This window comes from Pleuronectes platessa, chromosome 6 (genome assembly GCF_947347685.1).
Source record: "Pleuronectes platessa chromosome 6, fPlePla1.1, whole genome shotgun sequence".
NCBI classification, from domain to species: Eukaryota; Metazoa; Chordata; class Actinopteri; order Pleuronectiformes; family Pleuronectidae; genus Pleuronectes; species Pleuronectes platessa.
The window spans coordinates 19,780,177-19,799,846 of NC_070631.1; the positions used below are offsets into that span (position 1 = coordinate 19,780,177).

At 40.0% G+C, this 19,670-nt stretch overlaps 1 protein-coding gene across 1 annotated transcript in view; it reads left to right on the top strand.

Moving 5' to 3' along the window:
• Window positions 1-19,670, top strand: part of nphp4 (nephronophthisis 4) — a 161,149-nt gene that overhangs the window by 18,219 nt on the left and 123,260 nt on the right. Inside the window, exons 3-6 of the mRNA XM_053425872.1 lie at window positions 3,057-3,226; window positions 3,569-3,633; window positions 14,746-14,895; window positions 19,319-19,455. Of these exons, the coding sequence (XP_053281847.1) occupies window positions 3,057-3,226; window positions 3,569-3,633; window positions 14,746-14,895; window positions 19,319-19,455 (522 nt within the window). The remainder of the gene's footprint in view (window positions 1-3,056; window positions 3,227-3,568; window positions 3,634-14,745; window positions 14,896-19,318; window positions 19,456-19,670) is intronic.

Below are 19,670 nucleotides of genomic sequence, written 5' to 3' on the forward strand. Positions count from 1 at the left end.
TAACAAATCTGAGATAAAATGCTCAGGTAAACATATTTATTCTAAAAGCTTTTTTATTCATTACAATATTATTATTATTATAATTATTATATTATCAGCTTGTCTGTTCAAAATAATCATAATTAGTTGTGGCTCTTTTCTTCAGCATCGACCACATCCTTCTATAAATCTGACTTGGTGCACATCGAGGAAGGGAGATACCTATTTAGTCCATGGGTACAGTTTGTGTGTGTATGTATTTTCTCTTTGCAGGAGATTGGACCAGAATCAATTGGGAGGTGTATCAAAGCTGCGAGGTAGATGAAAAAGGAATTGTACCTTTGAAATCCATCGTGAACAATGTCCACATTTGAATTGCTCACAGACTAAGGAATAAGTCTTTGACCACAATATAAACCCTACATTATTAAGAGGGAAGACTATTTGGGTGAACATAATGCAACATATATAGAAACTATGGACCCACCCCTCCCTCTTACGCTTGTGATAGGTTCGAGAGAAGTTCAGTGAAAGATTTGATTGAGGAGTTTAGTTTGGATGGTAATAAATATATAAATGAAGTGAGTGAAAGTAAAGTTTTCAGTCTATTAATACTTAATGACATGCATCTTGGGATGGGGCATACTTACTTTCTCAGCTCAGCCGGTGTTTGGTACTACTAGAATATTTGTCTGAATTTCGGCATGGCAAACACGCAGTACATGCTCAGTGGCAGATAAATTGTGAATGAGCTTTTATTGAGAAATTGAGCCAGATGTCAGATTAGGACAGATGAATTGTGTCAAGATTTCGTAAACCTATTACATTGACAGCGCAGTGATGAAAATTTCCCCCGAAAATTCCGAGCCTCTATGTTCAACTACCAAACATTGTTATTCATCTCATTCCGTCTCATTTGCCCATGTTGACAAAGCCTTGAACAAAAATGTGTTACCGCTGAATCATGTTCAGCAGGACACTCTCATCCCAGCAGCAAAAACAGTTTGTGAGCTGTTGTGTTTTGTGAATCCTCGTCGGCGAGGTTAAGTACAATGGACATATAAAAACAACCAAGCTGACAAATAACTAAATCAAACTGCTGCTTGACAGACATCTTTGGCTCTCAGGTTTTTTCTATTTGTATTCAGCAGTGTTTGTATTTGGGAAAGTAGTCGTTTAAACTCACCATGCCCAGAGATAAAAGACTGATGTGGCCGACATAGGAATGCCTCACTGGTTCTGAATTTGAATATATGGCTCTGTTTTGGCTGATAGCTCGTTCTCAAGACGAGCGGGCCAGGGCGAGAGAAATTGGCTCTGTATTTCAAGGTAGCTTATGTCAACTTGTGTCATTTTTTCCCCCCGTCGACTCTGTCATGTTCTGTTTTATGTTTTTTTAAAGTAACAGGCTTTACTGAGCTCAGGGAGCAATGGATCAAAAAGAATCCATGAATTTGTGGGTCAGCCCTTTGTGCAGGTAAATCAGTGTGTGTGGCTCTGCTGTAGGTAGGATATTATTTTCACATTGAATGGCAGATCAGAGACTGTAAACAAAAGCGCCTGGCATGGACTACAAACAAGCTCCCAAAAGGCTTGACTGTCTCCCTCTGAATTCAGAAAAAACCCGGTGAGGTCAGATCCTCCCACATAATCCTCAAGAGTCTCCTCAGTGGGGGGGCATACCCACCTCTTTGTCTTTGATTTTTGATGTCACATCCTCACCGATCAGGTATTCTTCTCAACCCCAGATGTTTGGCTCATTCTTCACAGAGATCAAATGTAGAATAGCAACCAGATGAAACAGCTTGTTTTGCTTTCTTGCTAGGTAAGGTATGATACCCAACAAGGTGAATGCTTCCTGATCATAATGTTAGGAATTCTGCCTTCATCTTGCTCATTTGAAGTCATATATTTTTGGTAAAGAGACATTTTGTTTTTGGAAGTGTGCCAAGGAGTCTTTCTCGACAAAGAAATATACCCTTGTCTGTTTGTTTGACTGTCAGCTGGATTAGATAAAAAATGCTCAATGGATTTGCACCAAACTTGGTAGAGGAGTGGGGCATGGGCCAGGACAGAAGCTGAGACATTTTGGATAGGATACAGGATTATTTTATTTGTTTTTCTTCCAATTATGAAATAGGGAATTTTTCAACATTTTCATCAATTGATCTTGATGTAGAAAATCAGAAATATTCATAATATTTATAATGACATTTTAAAATTTTTAACAATTATTCCCTTTTCCTCTTATTTTGCCACCTTGCCGGTGCCAGCCAGAGGCCCATAGCAATATGTTTTCGGGTTGTCTGTCCATCTCATTCCTGTCAACATGATATCTCAAGAACGTCTTGAGAGAATTTCTTCATTTTGGTGGTCAAAGCTCAAGGCAAGTGGCTTCACAAAGTATAATTTTTTGGCTTTTGAGGGTGATATCTCTGTTACTCCATTGAGGAATCCTTTAACATTTGGCACAAACATTCAGTTGGACTAAAGGGATCGATGGAGATCAGATTCTTTCAAATTTGGCACACATGTTCTCTAGGACTTACTGATAACTGATTTCATTGCTCAGAGGTCAACAGAAGGTCAAGTTGGCCTCAGGAACATGTTTTTGGCTTCTTGAATGTGATATATTACACCGATTTGAGGGAATTTCTTTAGTTTTCATTTGGACTCAGAGATGAAAGGATTACATTTCAGTGCTCAAAGGTCACGCTGATATTATATGAATCTGGGAAAAAAGTTAATATATGTACTGAGAAACAGCACTGGTTGGTGGAGGTATTAAACTACAGCGATGTAATTCTAGTTTATTGTAAGAGCAAGACAGACAGATGTCATATTATTTTGCTTGGCGGAAGTATGCGCCCTGCAGTGTACCAATCTTGTTCTTTCTTTGATATGCATATATATATTTATTGATTCAATTCAAAGCTGCCCGCGATTAGACCTTAGAAATCTTTTGTTTCTCACTGCAGAGACTGTAGGTCTCATTGAAAAGCACCAACTGCATTCTGAATAAATTTGTGTTTTTTTTGGAATTGTTATTTCTTCATGCCACGTTTATGTCTCCCCAGGTCCTGTACTTCCATACGTCTCTGCGGTTGCCCAGCACAGTGGTGGTTGTGGAGCTGGTGTTGTTGTCACCCAGACCAGACAGTTCCCAGCAGGCCCTGGGCAGAGGCTTCACTGTGCTGGAGCTTTTCACCAACAGGCCAGAGGCTCAGGCTGCTGATGGCAACAGAAGGTGATTAGTCCGTTCCTAATTACACCAATTAGGGATTAATGATGTTTGTCATGAGGAGATGGATGTAGACAGGTGTATTTTTAGTGTAGGGATTCCGCTTTGGATATCATCTAAGGACTGACATCTTATTTAGCCTTATACACTGTAGTTTAATTACAATTGTCAAACCTTTCAGTCAATATAAGTGCCCATCACTTTAGTATATTTGTGGAAATACTTTTATGTGTAAGAATTGTGATAAAACAAGGGAACACATTGTTGTCAGTATCAGAATTTATTGAGTAAGAAATAAACAAAATGACATGTTGTTCAGTCATTCACATGGATTTCACTTCATCTTAGGCTGAATCTACACCATGGGTCACCGAGAGTCCTCCTTCATCCCCAACTGAAGGACACAGCTGACTGTAAGGACCTTTCTTACACACTATGTTCTTGAAATATTTATAAGGTCCAGTTGTTGTTTTGTTACTGAAGCAATGCAACAGGAAAGCTCACAGGGGGGCCACAATACATGTGGGGGTTAGCGATGTTTGTTTTCCGACCTGTGAGGCTATGGTTGTTGTCAGAGGTGACAACCTTGACAACTTCAAACATCTGTAACAACACTGTTAGCAAACAAAGGTGTATTTGTGTTTTTACCTTGTTATAGCAAGTTGAGCTGTTCCCAAATGCAATATCTCACCAGAGACTCAGCAGCACTTCATACAGCCTGAAGGGATTATGTCATCAGATGTCACCTCTAGAGACAGTAATCCATGAAGCTGGACGTGTGCTGTGTCAGTTTGGCTTTGCAGACAGAGAACCTGAAGATAAAACTAATCAACAATCACTCAAAGCTTAATTACAAAGTACAAATGCAAAGAACAATCAAACACCAAATTACTGCAGGAAAAACTAAATGGGAGTTTGGATAGTTGTCTTGTTGGGTTTGTCTCAAAGAGAGAAAAGATAAACACCCAGTTGCCGTGGAGAAGTGATGACTACTTTGTAGTTTTAGTACATTTGAACTAGATTAGCTGTGTCATCTTAGCTGGGGTCTTTCTGGTTGGAGTTTGCATGTTCTCCCTGTGTGTGCGTGAGCCTCCTCCCACAGTCCAAAGACTGTGGTTCGGGTTCGAATCATTGGAGACTCTAAATTGAAGCTATGAATCTGATAGATTGATAGTCATTTAGTGATGGCCCTGTGATTCACAGGCGACCTGTCACTTCTCACCCAATGTCAGTTGGGATTGGCTACAGCTCCACCTGCAAACCTCAAAGGATAAGTGGTATAGATAATGGATGGATGGATGTAAGGATGGATGTTTTTGCTTTTTTTCACCAAAGAGAATATGTGCAAGTTTAGTTCCGAGCTCTCATAATGATTTTAAGATTGTTGCTCTCTGATTCCCGATAATTACACACATTGTAGGTAATGAAGAAAGCTCCAGCTCATGATTGATTGAATGAATGTGAATAAACTGTGTATCTCTTTGTTGAAGGCTGACAGTTCTGGCTTTGTGTGAGGCTGGTTCTTTTTGGGCAGCGGGGGGTCCCATCCATTGGTTGGAATATTTCTAAGTATTAGACAAACATCAGTTCAGAATTTTAGAACAAATCCTCTTGAATTATTTAGCTTGCTACTGAAGCTCTTGGTTGGTCTAGATCTGTTCTCGCTTGGCCTAAAACCAAGGCTATGAATTACAAAACACTGTTGTGCCCAGCAGTATGAATAACACCGTGCCCAGCGAGAGCAGGAGTTCCTGTCTTGGCTATCATGTCACATGAATATTAGAAAACTTTCTCTCAAACGGACTGTTATGCTTGCTGAATTATTAACTTCATGCCTGTTGTTTAGTGGAACATTGGCTTTCTGTTTGAAAGGCCATATTGCTGTCACTCTTGCTGTTGCGCTTTTTCATTTCTTTCTATCACTTTTATTCTCATCCACTGTGACAGGGACATAGTCCCCATATCTGCTGCTTGATGTGAAACATTTTGAGTGTGAATTTGTGCCGTGGAACAAGTATCTCAAGCTTTTCTGTGTTACAGGGAAATAAGTACATTTCCCTATAGCGGTCATTCATGTCTGATTGTGTTAAAAAATTATAATGAGAAAATATGCCCTGGAGCCTGACTTTAAAAAAAAAGTCTTTATTCATAAGAAATTTCATATTATTCAGTTTCCAGACTTTGTTTTTGAAAACGCTGCGGCTCCCGATAAGAATAATATCTTCATTATTTCTTGATCTGTTGCAAATGAAGTTGGGGTTAAAAGTTTAATTGAATAAAGGGAGTGAAATTAAACTATAAATAGCTGTTTTTTAACATGCTTACCATAATAAAGAGATAGCAAACATCATACACCATCATCATTACAATGGACTGTGCTGCCTAATACTTGTATAACAAGATGACTTCAAGGGTTAAATTATGATGCTTTTATGTACGGAAAGAGATAAGTCCGTTTCAAACGATGTGGTATTCAGACATTAACTCCATCACATATGAAGAATATGGGAGATTCTTCAAGTCAGATGTGCTCACCATCTCCAGAGCCTTCAGAGGAGGGATGGCGCCTGGGTAGAGCATTGAGGAAACAGGACATGATGAATACATTTTGCTGTGGAGATCGCGATTTCTGTTCCTGCGTTGACCCTCACGGCCAAAAGCTTTTAAATCACATTGTTTTATTTTATTTTTTTTGCGTCAGTTGCATGACAGAAACGTCACCAACACACCCACTCACTCGCTGTGAATCTTCAAAAAAGTTCACTATTGTTGAAATTTCATTCTTGAAACTTGAAGCATCACTGCCCTCCATGGTTCCTGCTGCTTCATCTGTTTATGAAGCAGCAGGAACCAAAGCTATACCTAAGCTTTCAGAAGATGTGAATGGATGAAATGAACTCTGTCCGTTTCTGTGTGTATCAAACGGAAAGCAATAATGAGCTGAAAATGGACACAGAAAGCTAAAAACATGTGGTTTTGTTTATTCAACTCTGGGTGTTTTGTGTGCATGAATATGTATCAACATGAATGGTTTTGGGCTTATACAAATTTGGTTTGCATGAGCTCGTTGAGAGCATGTATAGATAACGAATAATTAAAGTATTAAAGTATAATAAATTATACTTTACATAGACCTTTGAAGCCATTCTAACCCTCACAGTCCAGGCACAGTCACGGAAGCAGTAAATGTTATTTTTAGTCGCGCCCACATAGACACGTTTGCTGACAAGGAAAAACTGTAAAATTATCTGAAGACTATTAACAATCATGTTTATAGATTTATTCCCACATTATCCTCTGTAGATTCAAATAGTTAATGGTTTGAAATTATATAGTGCTTTTCTAGTCTTAATGATCTCTTTGCACTGCAGTTTTTTTTTTACCAAGGACCCATTCACACACACATTCATACAGTGCAGTTATATGCAGCACTTCTCTTTATTAGAAGGGAATTGAGGGTTAAGTATCATCCCAAGGACACATCAGCATGGGGAAGAGTGGGATTGGTTAGAGGACGACTTGCTCTACATCTATTGGTGAAGTTGCATGTTGCACCTGAATATTTAAATATAAAGGGCCCATTCTAGGGTAAAGAAAACAACCATTCGTACAATTTATATGATTAAACACTTTCATTTAAATCTAACACACTGAACCTCTAAGCAACTTATATTTTTAATCTCTATCACAACTGAAAACCTATCATTTAGGATCACATGACAATCAAATTATAGCTTGAGACTCATACAAAAAACACACATGTTACCACAATATATTTTTGATCACCTGCACGGTGGGGCTGTGAATGACATTGTGCAAAAAGTTCTCGATGACCTCAAGACATGTGAGTACCATGGTGACCAGTATGTGGCTTTTTTGGGGTCACAGTGACGTCAGATGCCCCATGTGAGCTTGCCTGTTTAAATATGTGCTATACTAAGCTAACAAATGAAGCACATGGGATCTAAAAGCCAAATAGCCTTTGGCAAAAATAGCCTAAATGCCTTCAGCGGCCAATCAACAAGAAAGGGCGGCAGACCTTATCTGAAACCCTGTGAACTCGACGAGCTTACTGCCACCGCTCTGCTCTTTCCCTGCTTTAGTCTCTGACGCAGGGCTGGCTCAGGTGCTCTTGTCATGTCAACGACGTGCTCCGAGCATGTCGTTTTAATAAGTTCACAGAGACAACAGACAGAAACTAATCCAAAATGCCTCAGGGTGAAGGTTATCACTCAGGACCCTTCACTAGAAAAAAAAGGTTGCATCCACATCTTTACACACCCTCTCTGGTCTTTGATGTCTACCCGCAGGTTGGTTAATTCTACTGTATGTATTGTTACCCATCTGTTGTTACAGGCAGGTTCTAAAAAGAACACAAATGTGAATGAGGAAGCCAGTTGGAGTAACACATCCCTGGCTCAAAATGCTCCAAGACATGTTTCATAAAATCTTGGAAAGTTATCATGATAGCAAGGCTCTGCTTGTTGAGAAAAGCCAGCTATAGTATGAGCTTGTTTCTGTCCCTTGTGTCTCTGATGCCTGAAAGCTTGTATTGCTTCTCACTACTATAAGTCTTTACTGTGTGGTCTGGCCACACACTGTATGGACTTTTGTGGCAAGTTCAAGCAAACCATGGTTCTCTCATTTACACAATGGAGCTTGTTTTCCCCTCCAAGGCCAGCAATTGTTCTCTGTGCCCATGTAGGTAAGTTTGCATTGCAAAATGTGGTCTTTGTCTTTACACTCTGCTCAGAATTCCTTGCATCGCAAGATGCAGCAAAATCTAATAAAAGGAAAAAAGGGTCAAGGCTGCATGCTTTGCCACTACATGGAAGGTAGTTTTTTGTTAATGCAATTTCACATGGAAAATATCTTTACTGGCCTTGTCACAGTAGAAATAGACAAATAAATGGAAACTGTGTTTGTAGAAAATGTGTAAAAATGTGAAAAAAATAAAAATCACTCTAGTAACCTTTACCTTTGTTGATGGGAGTTGGAGTTCATATGTCAGTTAATTCAAGTTGTGTTAAAGCGGCATTTGTGCTTTTATTTGTTATTTGACATAGACTGATTGGGAAATAATTAATTGGACATTATGTTTGAATTGTTCATTCTATTCCAGCCTACATGTTATTCACTTTAAAGTAGTGTTTGTAGATGCATTTATAACAACTTGTCTAACTTCGTTTTGAAGGGGCATAATTTAATATTGTATAAGATTTACAGTTTTTTTTAAATCGTCGGCCTCTAGATGGCACCTGATAAAAAGGATTCAGTTTAATTCACTGGAAATCATGAGCCCTGCTATTTATTTAAAGTATTGTGTTAGGGTTAGGTTTGTGCCAACTACATTGAAAATTTGTCCATTTGTCCAAATTTTTGTGCTCTGATTTTTCCTTTACCTCGGCTTTGTCTGTCTGTCCATCCATAAAGACGGACATATCTGTCCACATGTGCGTCCATCGCATACATGGGAACTCTTTATTAAAGGAATGGTTTGAGGGAATAATTTCAAATATGAATCAAATATTCATTTGGATTTAAAGATGAATGTATACGATTATGGTGGTAAAGGTCAATGTCACTGTGACGTTACATCCATCTCATTCTGGTAAATGTGATAATACAAGAGCATGTGGAAGGAACAACATCTGGCACAAACGTCTACTAAAGGCCGGCGCATGGTTCTGCGTTTTCACGAGCCCGAAAGTGCAAGAGCCCTTCCGGGCCCCTTACGTGCTTATGTATCTGTCCTTACGTCCTTACGTGCATCGGCCCATTTTTCTAACTATAAGGCAAAGCTCCGCGAGCCTTACGCAGCCCGCAAGGGATGTGATTGGTCTGCTAACTACATCCTTTCCGGAGACGCATTTCCGGTTTCATGCCCCATAATACCGGCAGAAACAACAGAAGATTTAGAAGAACGAATATGGACCAAATAGAAGAGCGTTTGGCAGAAGAAGTCCGAAAGTATGATCACTTGTATAACCCGTCACTGTCTGGTTTGTCCGCCAGAAAAAGGCTATGAGGAGCCGCAGTGGCTATGTAAATAAACAATCGACGAAGAAGAAAGAAGTCGTCTCTAAGGTCGACAAAAAACATTACTCCGCCTAGAGTTCTGGCGGGGAATTACTTTGTAAGACGGAAGCATGAATGACAAAGAGTCCTGCGACACAGCTACGTGAAAAGCCGCCGACGCAGTTGCAGAAGCATGTGCCGGCCTTTAGACTTATTTTGTATGATAAACTGAACCCAAACATTCATATGCTGGTAATGATCAGAATGCACTTAGCACAAGTTATGTTGAGTTCTTGTTTAGACAGTCAAACTGTTGAGTCAAATTCAAAACAACAAGGTCTTTACTCTAAAGTTCCAGGGTCCTACACAGGTAAAGAGTCAGCGCACATGAAGAGATCTCTCAGAGAACAAAGGGATACAGGGTTGACACAGGGTTGTATATAAAGAGGTTCAACTGGTAACAGCAGGGGCAGGTGAGTGGGTAGAGAACAGCGGAGGATGATCAAAGATCCAGCAAACATGTAAGTTCTGTGACATAAGAGGTGAGTAGGCCAAAATAAATAATAGACTGAAAAATGACTAGATGTCACAATTCTATTGCCTATCGAGGCTCTCTGCCACTGGCAGACACACACACACACAAACACACACACACACTCACACACACACGTCCTAAAGTCAGGGTCAAGAGGCAGGAAATAGTGAAAGGAAGGAAGAAGGGAAGATAGGAGAGGAAGTTGCCTTGGTGCTTTTCTAAAGTCTTAAAAGATGGGAGGCAAATTTGAGAGGAGAGAACGAGCGCGAAGGGGAGCAGGAGGCTGTTTGGCGTGAGCAAAGCTTCTCCTCTCAACCAACTGGGAGGAAATGAGTGATGGAATAGAGATAAGACTAAATGAAATGGGTAGGATGGGGTAGTCCTCTGGGGTACTCTTAGCATGATGAGAAAACAAACAGATGGGAAATTGGGTTCACATTAACATATCTTCATTTGAAGCAACACCATGCTGCATTAATATAATGTTTATGCCTGTGAGGGGGCTAGAGTGGATGTTGCTGGCCCATTTTCACCTACTTCCAAGGTGCATGGAGAAGAGTTTAACCCTCCAGCAACACTGGCAGAATGCTGAGCAATTTCATTGTTAGAGTGACGCTCGTGGCCTTCATGTGGGTCATCCCTGTGTGGGGGACAGGAAGGCAGCACCATGAAGCTTATCATCTCTAATATGCCACTCTGTGGAAGGTATTTTGATGGGTTTTCCATATATTTGTCTGTAATGGTTCCCACCTGATGTGAATGTTTGTTTTCACCACCTACACCAAGCTTTATTGCTGTTTGGGTGAACTTCAAACCTCCAACAAACATAATGAAGTTTAACTTCAAAGGGCCCCAGATTGATATATACAAGCTGAACAATTCACCCAGTTATTTGAGACAAGCCAGTGCAGCACAGAACTGATGAACTTTATATTTCATGAGGAAACTTAGCATTTCAAACGCACTACGGACTTCATCAGAGCAATTTAGAAAACTGGACACAGATTATGAGTTCATTGCATTGAGTAAAACTAAGCTGATGGGGGCGCACCAGGCCCTGCTCTCCCTCACTCTGAATCTCTCTCTCTCTCTCTCTCTCTCTCTCTCTCTCATCTGATACTATCACTAATGAGGTGTCTCCCTCATCTGTAATACATTCTTCTTCCTTTCAATCACTGCCTTTACAATCAGGTAGTCCAATAGACTGTATATAGAGATGGACAAAGTGAAGCCAAATCGTCTTGATTTTCTCCTCATGTTATTGGATGGGGTATGGACCAAACTAAAACATCATAGTATAAGTCAAATGCATTTTTCCTAAGGATGGTTTCTTTCTTTTTAGGTAGTTCCTATCACACTGTTAACAGTTTATCTTACCAGCACTGCCAGTAGCTTTCTTAACTCTCTGGCCAACCTGTCTTTGACTGCAGGATTCACTGTTACAATATACTGTAGATGCAGTGGCAGGGGATTTGAGTGGTAAACAATATACATCACTATTGATTTTGTTTTTAATTTCATTTGACAGGATTGTATATGTGTTTTTTATTTCACCTGACCCACAACATATTGTGCTACTTAATGTAGAACGTAAACGTGGCCTGTCCTCATTCCAAAGGAAAAATCAGGTTCGATTGTTTCTATGAAGCTGAAAGTGCAAACTTTACATTTAAATTGAAGAATGTAAATGACGCACAATCAACAATAGGGCCACTAGATTGTAAAGGCCTCCTTTGCTTTGTACCAAATATAGAAATAAACAAATCTTGCAAGTCACCGTCCTTCAGTCTTACCTAACTTGGCACTAGAACCCTTTTCCAAAATCACTCATCTCATCTTTTATTTTCTTCTCCCAGGACCACAGCTTATTTTTGTCTGATGCTCATCCATTTTCTTCCCCCCTCTGTTTCTTTGGTTCATCTCTTGCCAACTGACTCTGAGGTACCACGCCACTGCTGTAAGGACATTTTGGGGTAGTTTTCTAATCTATGCACAACATCTGACTGAAACCCAAGCTTGATGCATAATGAATAACGAGAAATAAATGATGAAAAAGTTGCAGACACCTGGGCACCATCTGTGTAAGGAAAGTTCTGCTTGATTTTTTTCCTCTCTTTTCAAACCCATCCTACTTTCTTATGTGTTTCACGGTACGAAACGCTTCCACGTTGAAAGCTGCTGTCACTGCTGAAATGTTTGTAGAACAGAATGGAAGCTGAGCTGCAACCTCAGAGATTTCCCCAAACCATTTTCCTTTTTTGACTTAAAGATGTAAGCACTTTTTGTAGCAAGTTAACTCTTGAAGAGTTTAAGGGTTTGGCTGGCATGAGTCATGGACTGGGTCGGGGAGGAGAATACAGGGATGTACTCCATCATCATTTTCCCTTCTCAGTCCCTTTCAAGATAAAAACACTGTCTCTGCCCCGGAATTGGATGAAAGCATTTCTAAAATAGAAATTGACATTATAGCTTTGAGCCAATTGGCTTTTCCTAATTTAATTGGGATTTATTAACTCTCCCTCAAGTAAAAAACAAACAAGTTTTCTGTATATTTAGCAGTTTTTCTTCCAGAATGTGGAATCTTGTGTAATTTTTCTTCACCAAGCCAATCTGAGGTATCTTTGGGTGAAAGGCCGGGCTCACACTGGACAGGTCACCGGGATATCGGCAGCATAAAACATATAGATACGCACATATTCCCACCATTGTTCAATTTAGAGTCAACAGGAGGAGTGCCCTGAGGAAACCTCCCTAGACACAGGGAGAACAGAATGAGCCCAGCCGACCTGGAATTTTAATCGGGAACTTTCTTGCTGCGAGGGGAGAGTCCTGCCCCCTAGTGCTTGAAGAATTGAAGCAATCCAGCTCTCTCACGAGCCTCCGACAGTGTCTCGTATGTAACACAGAGCATGAAGTGAAAAAGATGACCAGCCTCTGAAGTGGCTCTTATTGGTAACTGTGTTGTAGATACTCTTTTTCATATCATATTGTATTCACACATTTGAACATTTCCATCAAATGTGTCTAGTGGTCTGTAGAGTGAAACTGTATTTTCTCTCTGAATATTTAATATTTGCAGACCAACGTCTGTGCAGACGTTTCAGTCATTATCTATCAGGGAGGCATCTGATCAGTTCCAAATTCATTCTGCAGCCCAATAATGACCCCAAACACACACAGCCAGGGTCATAAAGAACAATGCTCAGCCATAAGAGGAACAAGGAGTCCTGCAACAGATGGGGAGGCCCCCCATAGAGCCCACGTCTCAAAGTCACAGAGTCAGCGTGGGATTACATGAAGAGACAGAAAAACACTGAGACAGACCAAAGCCACAGAAGAGCTGAGGCAAACTCCCAAAGACACTTCAAACAACCAAGTGCCTTAAAAAAACTGTGCACTCAGAATTTGTGCTGTTTTGAAGGCAAAGAATCTTCACAACGAACAACGATTGATTTAGCTCAGTGTACTTTATATGAAGTGAACCATTCAAAAAACGATTCCAAACTTTGACCGCTTTATTTATAGTTCAGAAACTTTTTGCACAGTACTAAATGCACAGTATATTCGGTATATCCTTTTATATATATCCCCTGCGGTCACTAATTAAGTCGCAGAAATTTTCAGTCATCAATCTTTCTGATGAGGTCGCTCCAAATTGGGTCGTAGGCAATCTTGCATCTGTCTCCTTCTGTAGGCTATAATTGTCAACAGTTTTTCAAAGAGATAATTGAGTCAGCCAGCGATGAGATGTCCAATCCTTTATTTTTATATGTGAGACAAGCTTCAACTCAACCAAACTTCTAACGGTAAATACGATAAAAGAACAAGGGGCATTAAAACTTTCGCATCATGGCTAACTGCACCTCTGTTGCTAGGTGACAGCGGTAAGTTTGGGACAAGCCGGGGATGCAGATCTCAGAAATCATCTCTAGATTACACCGTCTCATTTTAGTTAGTTTGGTCTACGCGGTCCCAGAATTGGGACAGAGCTCATATGTGATAATTTTTAAGTAAAACTGTTTTTGCTATGTAATGTCTATATTTGTTGTTAGTATGTATAATTCTGGGTTCTCAGATACCAAAATAAAAGTAGCTCTAGAGTCGTTTCTGCTCTCTCAGTGGTTGCTGTGGTTATAGGAGGTAGTTGAAAAAGCTGTTAATAATATTAAGGTTGCTAGTCCTCAGTTTCCGGTATTTTTCCACCAAACTGCTGTTTGTGTGAGTTCAGCCGTTATCTTTACACCACTGTTTACGTTGATAATAATTAAACCCATCACTTAACTGCTCTCGGACATCACCTCCATTACACCATCTATAACGACCCGTCTTCAGATTGTCTACTGTCAGCTTGTTGAAACACCTTATGGGAGTGAATGGAGTTTCCTGTATTGATTGTCACTGGTGCCATTAGAGGATGGAATCATTAACCCTGTCAGACTGAAAGATTGCGACGCGGTTCAGGCTTGATGGAAGCCAACCTATGCAGCGCATCAAACATCAAACTGCTCAGCCTCCAAATGGTCGGTGCTTTGTGTTAATGGTGGGAATTGTGGGCTGTCACTTGTCACTGGGTGACCTGCTTGAAAGATGAGAGTGTCTACCTCATTGCACATGCCTCCTGCCTAGTATGTGGTGCAGCGCTCCTCCGGTGGAACATGTTTTCCAAGCTGAATGTTTGGCATTTCTGTTGAGCCTTGGAAAATGACTTGCGCAGTGTAATGGAACGCTGCACCGAGGTCAAAAACAGGCAAATTAAATATTGAAAAATGGAAGTGTTTGCATGTTAGGCGTCATGTTGTCAGGTGACGCAGTGCGTCTGTGGAAATATGAGACCAAGGAGATGGATGACAGTTCTGTGACTGGGTAGGGAGTGATGGTGTCGTGGGATATCAGATCAAACCTAATTGTGTTCAAAATGCAAATGAAATATTTGACATACATATGTTATATGATGTGTCGTTTTTTTTTTCAGACCGCAGTCTTTTGAAGACTATAGATGGCACACATTTGGACTGTGTGGTAAAAAAACATCCTGCATTGGTTTCCATGATGCACCTCCTTCCAGAGAATGTCCTTGTATCCGGAGATGAGAACATTCCCGGGCTCGCAGCTTCTCCAACAGGTAAAGTTCAAATCACTGGGAAAGCGTTGGGTCCAAGAATAACACTTTTTGGCCTCAGCTTACAACAGTAGAGGAATGTCATGGGCTGGGGGGGGGGGGGGGGTTCCATCACATTGGGCGAGAGGTTGGCACAATTTGAAAAAGTTCAACATATAATAAAAACTTTCAAAAACAGGAAAACTGTGTAAGAAGTCTAGTTTAGTTGGTTTTGCCAGCAGGTCCATAACATGATTCTGTGTTAATGAATTAAAACTGTTTGCAGTCTGATTGGGTGGTTGTCCTTAAATTCTCATTAAGATGATGTTAAACACACTTGCTTTATATGACTAGTATCAAATTTGCTGGTGGCACGCATTAGAAATGAGCCAAATGGTTGAAAATGGTGGTTAAAGACATATTTTTGCTTTGCCATGATTGAAAATATGAATTCATGTTAGTCAGATTTCAATACACAACACCATTTAGGACATTTTTATATTAGTTTCTGTTTGGATGTGATCACAGGGTCATTTGTAGAGTGTCTGTTCCCATCTAAAGTTTACCGGACAACTAAATCTAATGGTGTAAATAGTACTGAAAGTTTAGTTGAGTTTACGCACATTTATAATCACAGCGAAATTATATTCAAAGACAAATTCATAAAAAATATAGGGAACATTGGAGGGAATTTTTCTGTGGAAAACAAACTCTTTATTTCACGAAAAGTTTAATCAAAAGTTTCATTACAATTCAATCAGAAAGTTATTGAAGATCTGGTTAAAATAATTTGTTTTCTTTTAATGTCAAATATTAAAACATTCTGGCAATTATTGACTATGTCTTTTGAATAAATATTTCAAAATTCACAATTACTTGAACCAAAATGTTTTCAGTCACCTCAGCTCACTTTAGAATTCGACAGGCACCTTTACAGAATACTTAAAAATGGGAACCAACTCACACCTGGAAGTGGGCTTTTCACAAACTTGGCTCCATCAGAAGTTGAAAAGTCTGCAGTACTTAGGAAGTAAGTTTCTAAGGGGGAATGTAATGAAGTCTGACAGCGCAGAGCTATAATCATTGGGAGTCAGTGGTTGGTATGGTAGCTGGCTAATCCTCTTCATGTTCTGGGGTGTGAGCAGCGGAGACCTAAGCTGCCTTTTAAGACCACAGCCACCGTCTTGATATTCATGCAGCATTCTGCTCTCCGCAGACGAGGGCTGCAATGAAACGCCTGATGGCTACATTACTTTTGAAGAGATTAAAATCACACTGGCTATTTTCGCTTTGTTGTTTCTGAAAGGGGTTACGTGGGACTTTCCCACTCCATCCACTGGCTGAGATGTTTTCTTCTGACTTCAGTTTACCCCAGGGATCCAAATGGAAACAGTTATGTTGGATTATTTTACGCAGGCGCTAATATCAATGGGTAAGGAATAGATATTCCAGCAAAGAAAGAGGCGGCAGGAGCTCAACTGGTGTCCCAGAAACCACTGGTGCTCATGGAAGGGAATACATGTCAAAATATCTGAGGAAAACTTATGTGCAAAAATAATGGCATGAAGAATCCAGGTCCAGGCCCTCTAAGTGGTTTGAAAACTGTAAAAGGCCTTTATTTCAGTGGGCTTGAAGCTTTAAAATACACAAACACGTCTCGGCTGATGCCTTCATCAGTTTGTACTGACACACAGAGACAAAGAGTTAGTATCTGCAGTCACTACAGGTTGGCAAAGTGAAAACATGCAGTATTTTACCTGGCTTCTAGGATCATTGCACAATACAAAAATATGGACAATGGAAAAGATAAGGTACTCCCACATTTAGCATTTTTCTTGGCCTCTAGGGGAATGAGACAATGAACACAATAAACAAAATGGAGGAAGTCCCGCTGCTGTCTGAGCTACTTCCTCCTCTCAAGTGACAGAGCTCTGTTGTGAGCCCGGGTGAGAATCCGGGCTTGGTACCCTCTTTCTCTGAAGCGCTAATGCATGTCCATTGATTGAATGTGGAAATCCTGATCAGAGTCACATATACATATTAGTCTCTGAATTTGTCCAAATGGGATATTATTAATAAGCCATGGCAGGTAAAAACTGTCTTCACACAATACAGTGTTTAGGTCAGTGGCTTTTCTAAAGATGGAGGTGTGCAGATAATCTTTGTCATCCTTTGAGATCCATAGGTCCAAAAAGTGAATGACTTGTAGGTCATATTCCAAACTCAATTTAAGATGTTCATTTAAGCTGTTTGTGTAAGCATGGAAATTTAGAAGCACTATTTCTGACGCCTAAAAGAACAAAATGACATCATCAATGTATCTGCCCCACCAAATAATTCTTTCTTTAAATGGGTTATTGTGAAAAGAGGTGTTGTTCCTCCCATAGTCCTAAAAAAATGTTTGCATAATTAGGGGGTTCTGTAGTGACTGGAAATAATGACACTGTGTCAGTAAACCCTGATTGTTTTTAAAAGCTTCAAGCCCTTTTTAAATAAAGACCTTTGACATTTCTCAAACCATATTGAGGGCCTGGACCTGGATTCTTCATTATTTTTTGGCATAAGTTTTCCTCGAATGTTTTGACAGATATTCCAGCAATTTACCACCTATGAGTGGGGCCGAGGTTTACTGCCAAGAAAAGGGTGTGTTTCATCATTAATCTCTCCATAAAGGAGCATTCATATGACAATAAATGATGCTTGACAGAAAGTATTTTGTGTATACACTGCCATACAGTTTTCATTGCAAATTTACATCCTCCCTACCACACACTCACACCGCATATTCTTTCACTCTGCGCTGCATCAGCTGAAGCGTAAACTAGCAGTTCAAATGAGTACACCTCTGAGTGGCCATCTGGCTGTCAGTGAAGGTGGGAGATTTAAGTTTCTGTCACAGGTGACTCACTTGCACCTCTGCAGCTGCTGCTTATATTAAACCCAGACTTGCAATTGTAATTACACTTCTATAAATAATGAACGGCTGCCAGATGTGTTAAGTAGGCATTGACATGGCTAGAAAGTGTCTGGGAGAACAATCTGAACTCTCTGATCAGGACCATACGCCATTATAATTATATATAATTTAATCACTGCGCTTTTTGTTAAGATGACAACCTTGGTTCTCACCATTTCCTCAACTATAGTCCTTTTCTTTTTGGGTGAATTCACACCTCTTAAAAGTTCAGCAGCAGAAATAATTTTCTTTCACCCTCTATTACTCTCCAGACTATTTCATAGAACTTTTATGGGCTCTACTCTTTGTCAATAACCTGCTAAGTTTCGCAGTGATGTAAAAACAGGCCTAGTAAAGTATCCCCCAAGGACTCTACAGTTCATGCTGATTCCAAAGAAAACCAAACCATAGTAGATAAACCAAACTATGGGACAAATGAACAAGTATTTGCTCAGAGCTCAGTGGATTGCAAGGTACAGCAGATTACATAGTCACCCCTTTAAAAGCTTTTGAAGCTGTAGTGTAAACGTTGAGGGATCACCAGCTGCATTAGTTTCATTGTTTATTTAACAATAACTATTGTATAGTAATTATTGTGACATGTGTAATAAATAGCTACTGTTGACTGTGCAATCTGCTGAATATACACTTATCAATATTAGGGTTTCTTTTAAAATATTATTATTATAATGTTATTTGTGAAATGTGTTGGTTTAACTTTATTTAACTTTTATGCACAGACCTGGTGATTATTCTTCATTTTGTTGTTTTTTACAACACAATAACAGTAAGGTATTTCTATTTTATTTGATTCATCACTATGTGTCCAACCGTAAGATATTCCATTCTGGACCAAAGTGAAACAGACAGATTGACATTGGCCTCCACACAGACTAGTGCTGCAAAAAAACAACAACTGTAGGGGATAAGGGTTGAACATAAATTCTACAGACATATACGACATTTGAAGTGGAGTATCTCTGGAGTCCAGATTGGGGCGGACGTATTAAGTAAAGCTGCCATGAAACAAGTGTTTCTGGAAACTGAAGCTCTGGCACAGAGGGGGAGAGTTCATTTTACTTTATAAGATAACACATGAGTAGAATCATCACGGCTGTAACACCGCACCAAACCGTGTGTTTTCCACTTGACTGCAGGTTTCAAGTACTTTTGGGATGCCATTATACATTTTATTTGGATGATGGGGCAGGTCGGGGAATTTTACAAATGGGTCACACAGAGGAAAACACAAGAATATATATCACCTCTTGTTTCACATATTTCCTAACCCTATTTTCCAGTTGTTTTCCTCCACAGCAGCTCCAGCACCACAGGCCTTTACTGAGCTGTAAACAAAATTAGAAAACCAGAGGGAGTGGAATCCCATTTCAGACCCAGAAGGGGTTTTACCATTATTATTATTATCATTATATAATTGTGTAAATGCCATGGCATGCTGATAGTCTGAATCCGTGTTCGCACTATCACCAGGAGATGCTCTGCTGAGGCCTCAGCTGCTCAAGATGCTTCCCTTCACCCTGAGCAGACTGACCATCTCCCTCCAGCCGTCCCTAGAGAAGTTTGAGAGCCAGCTGCTGCAGCTGATCAATGCTGACTGCCACAACACAGTAAGACCAGGCCTCCATAACACACACAGCCTCTATAGTTCATGCACATGGTGATTAGTATCAGAGTTTTTCATTTTGGGCAAGCAATTGTCTATCAAACAACCAGACACAGTCTTGTCCTTCTGTAGCTGTTAGGACATTATGCATTTCCTAGCTTCTTACCCTAATCTTTGACATCACAACTAAATGTCTAGGCCCCTAACACTTGAATAAGC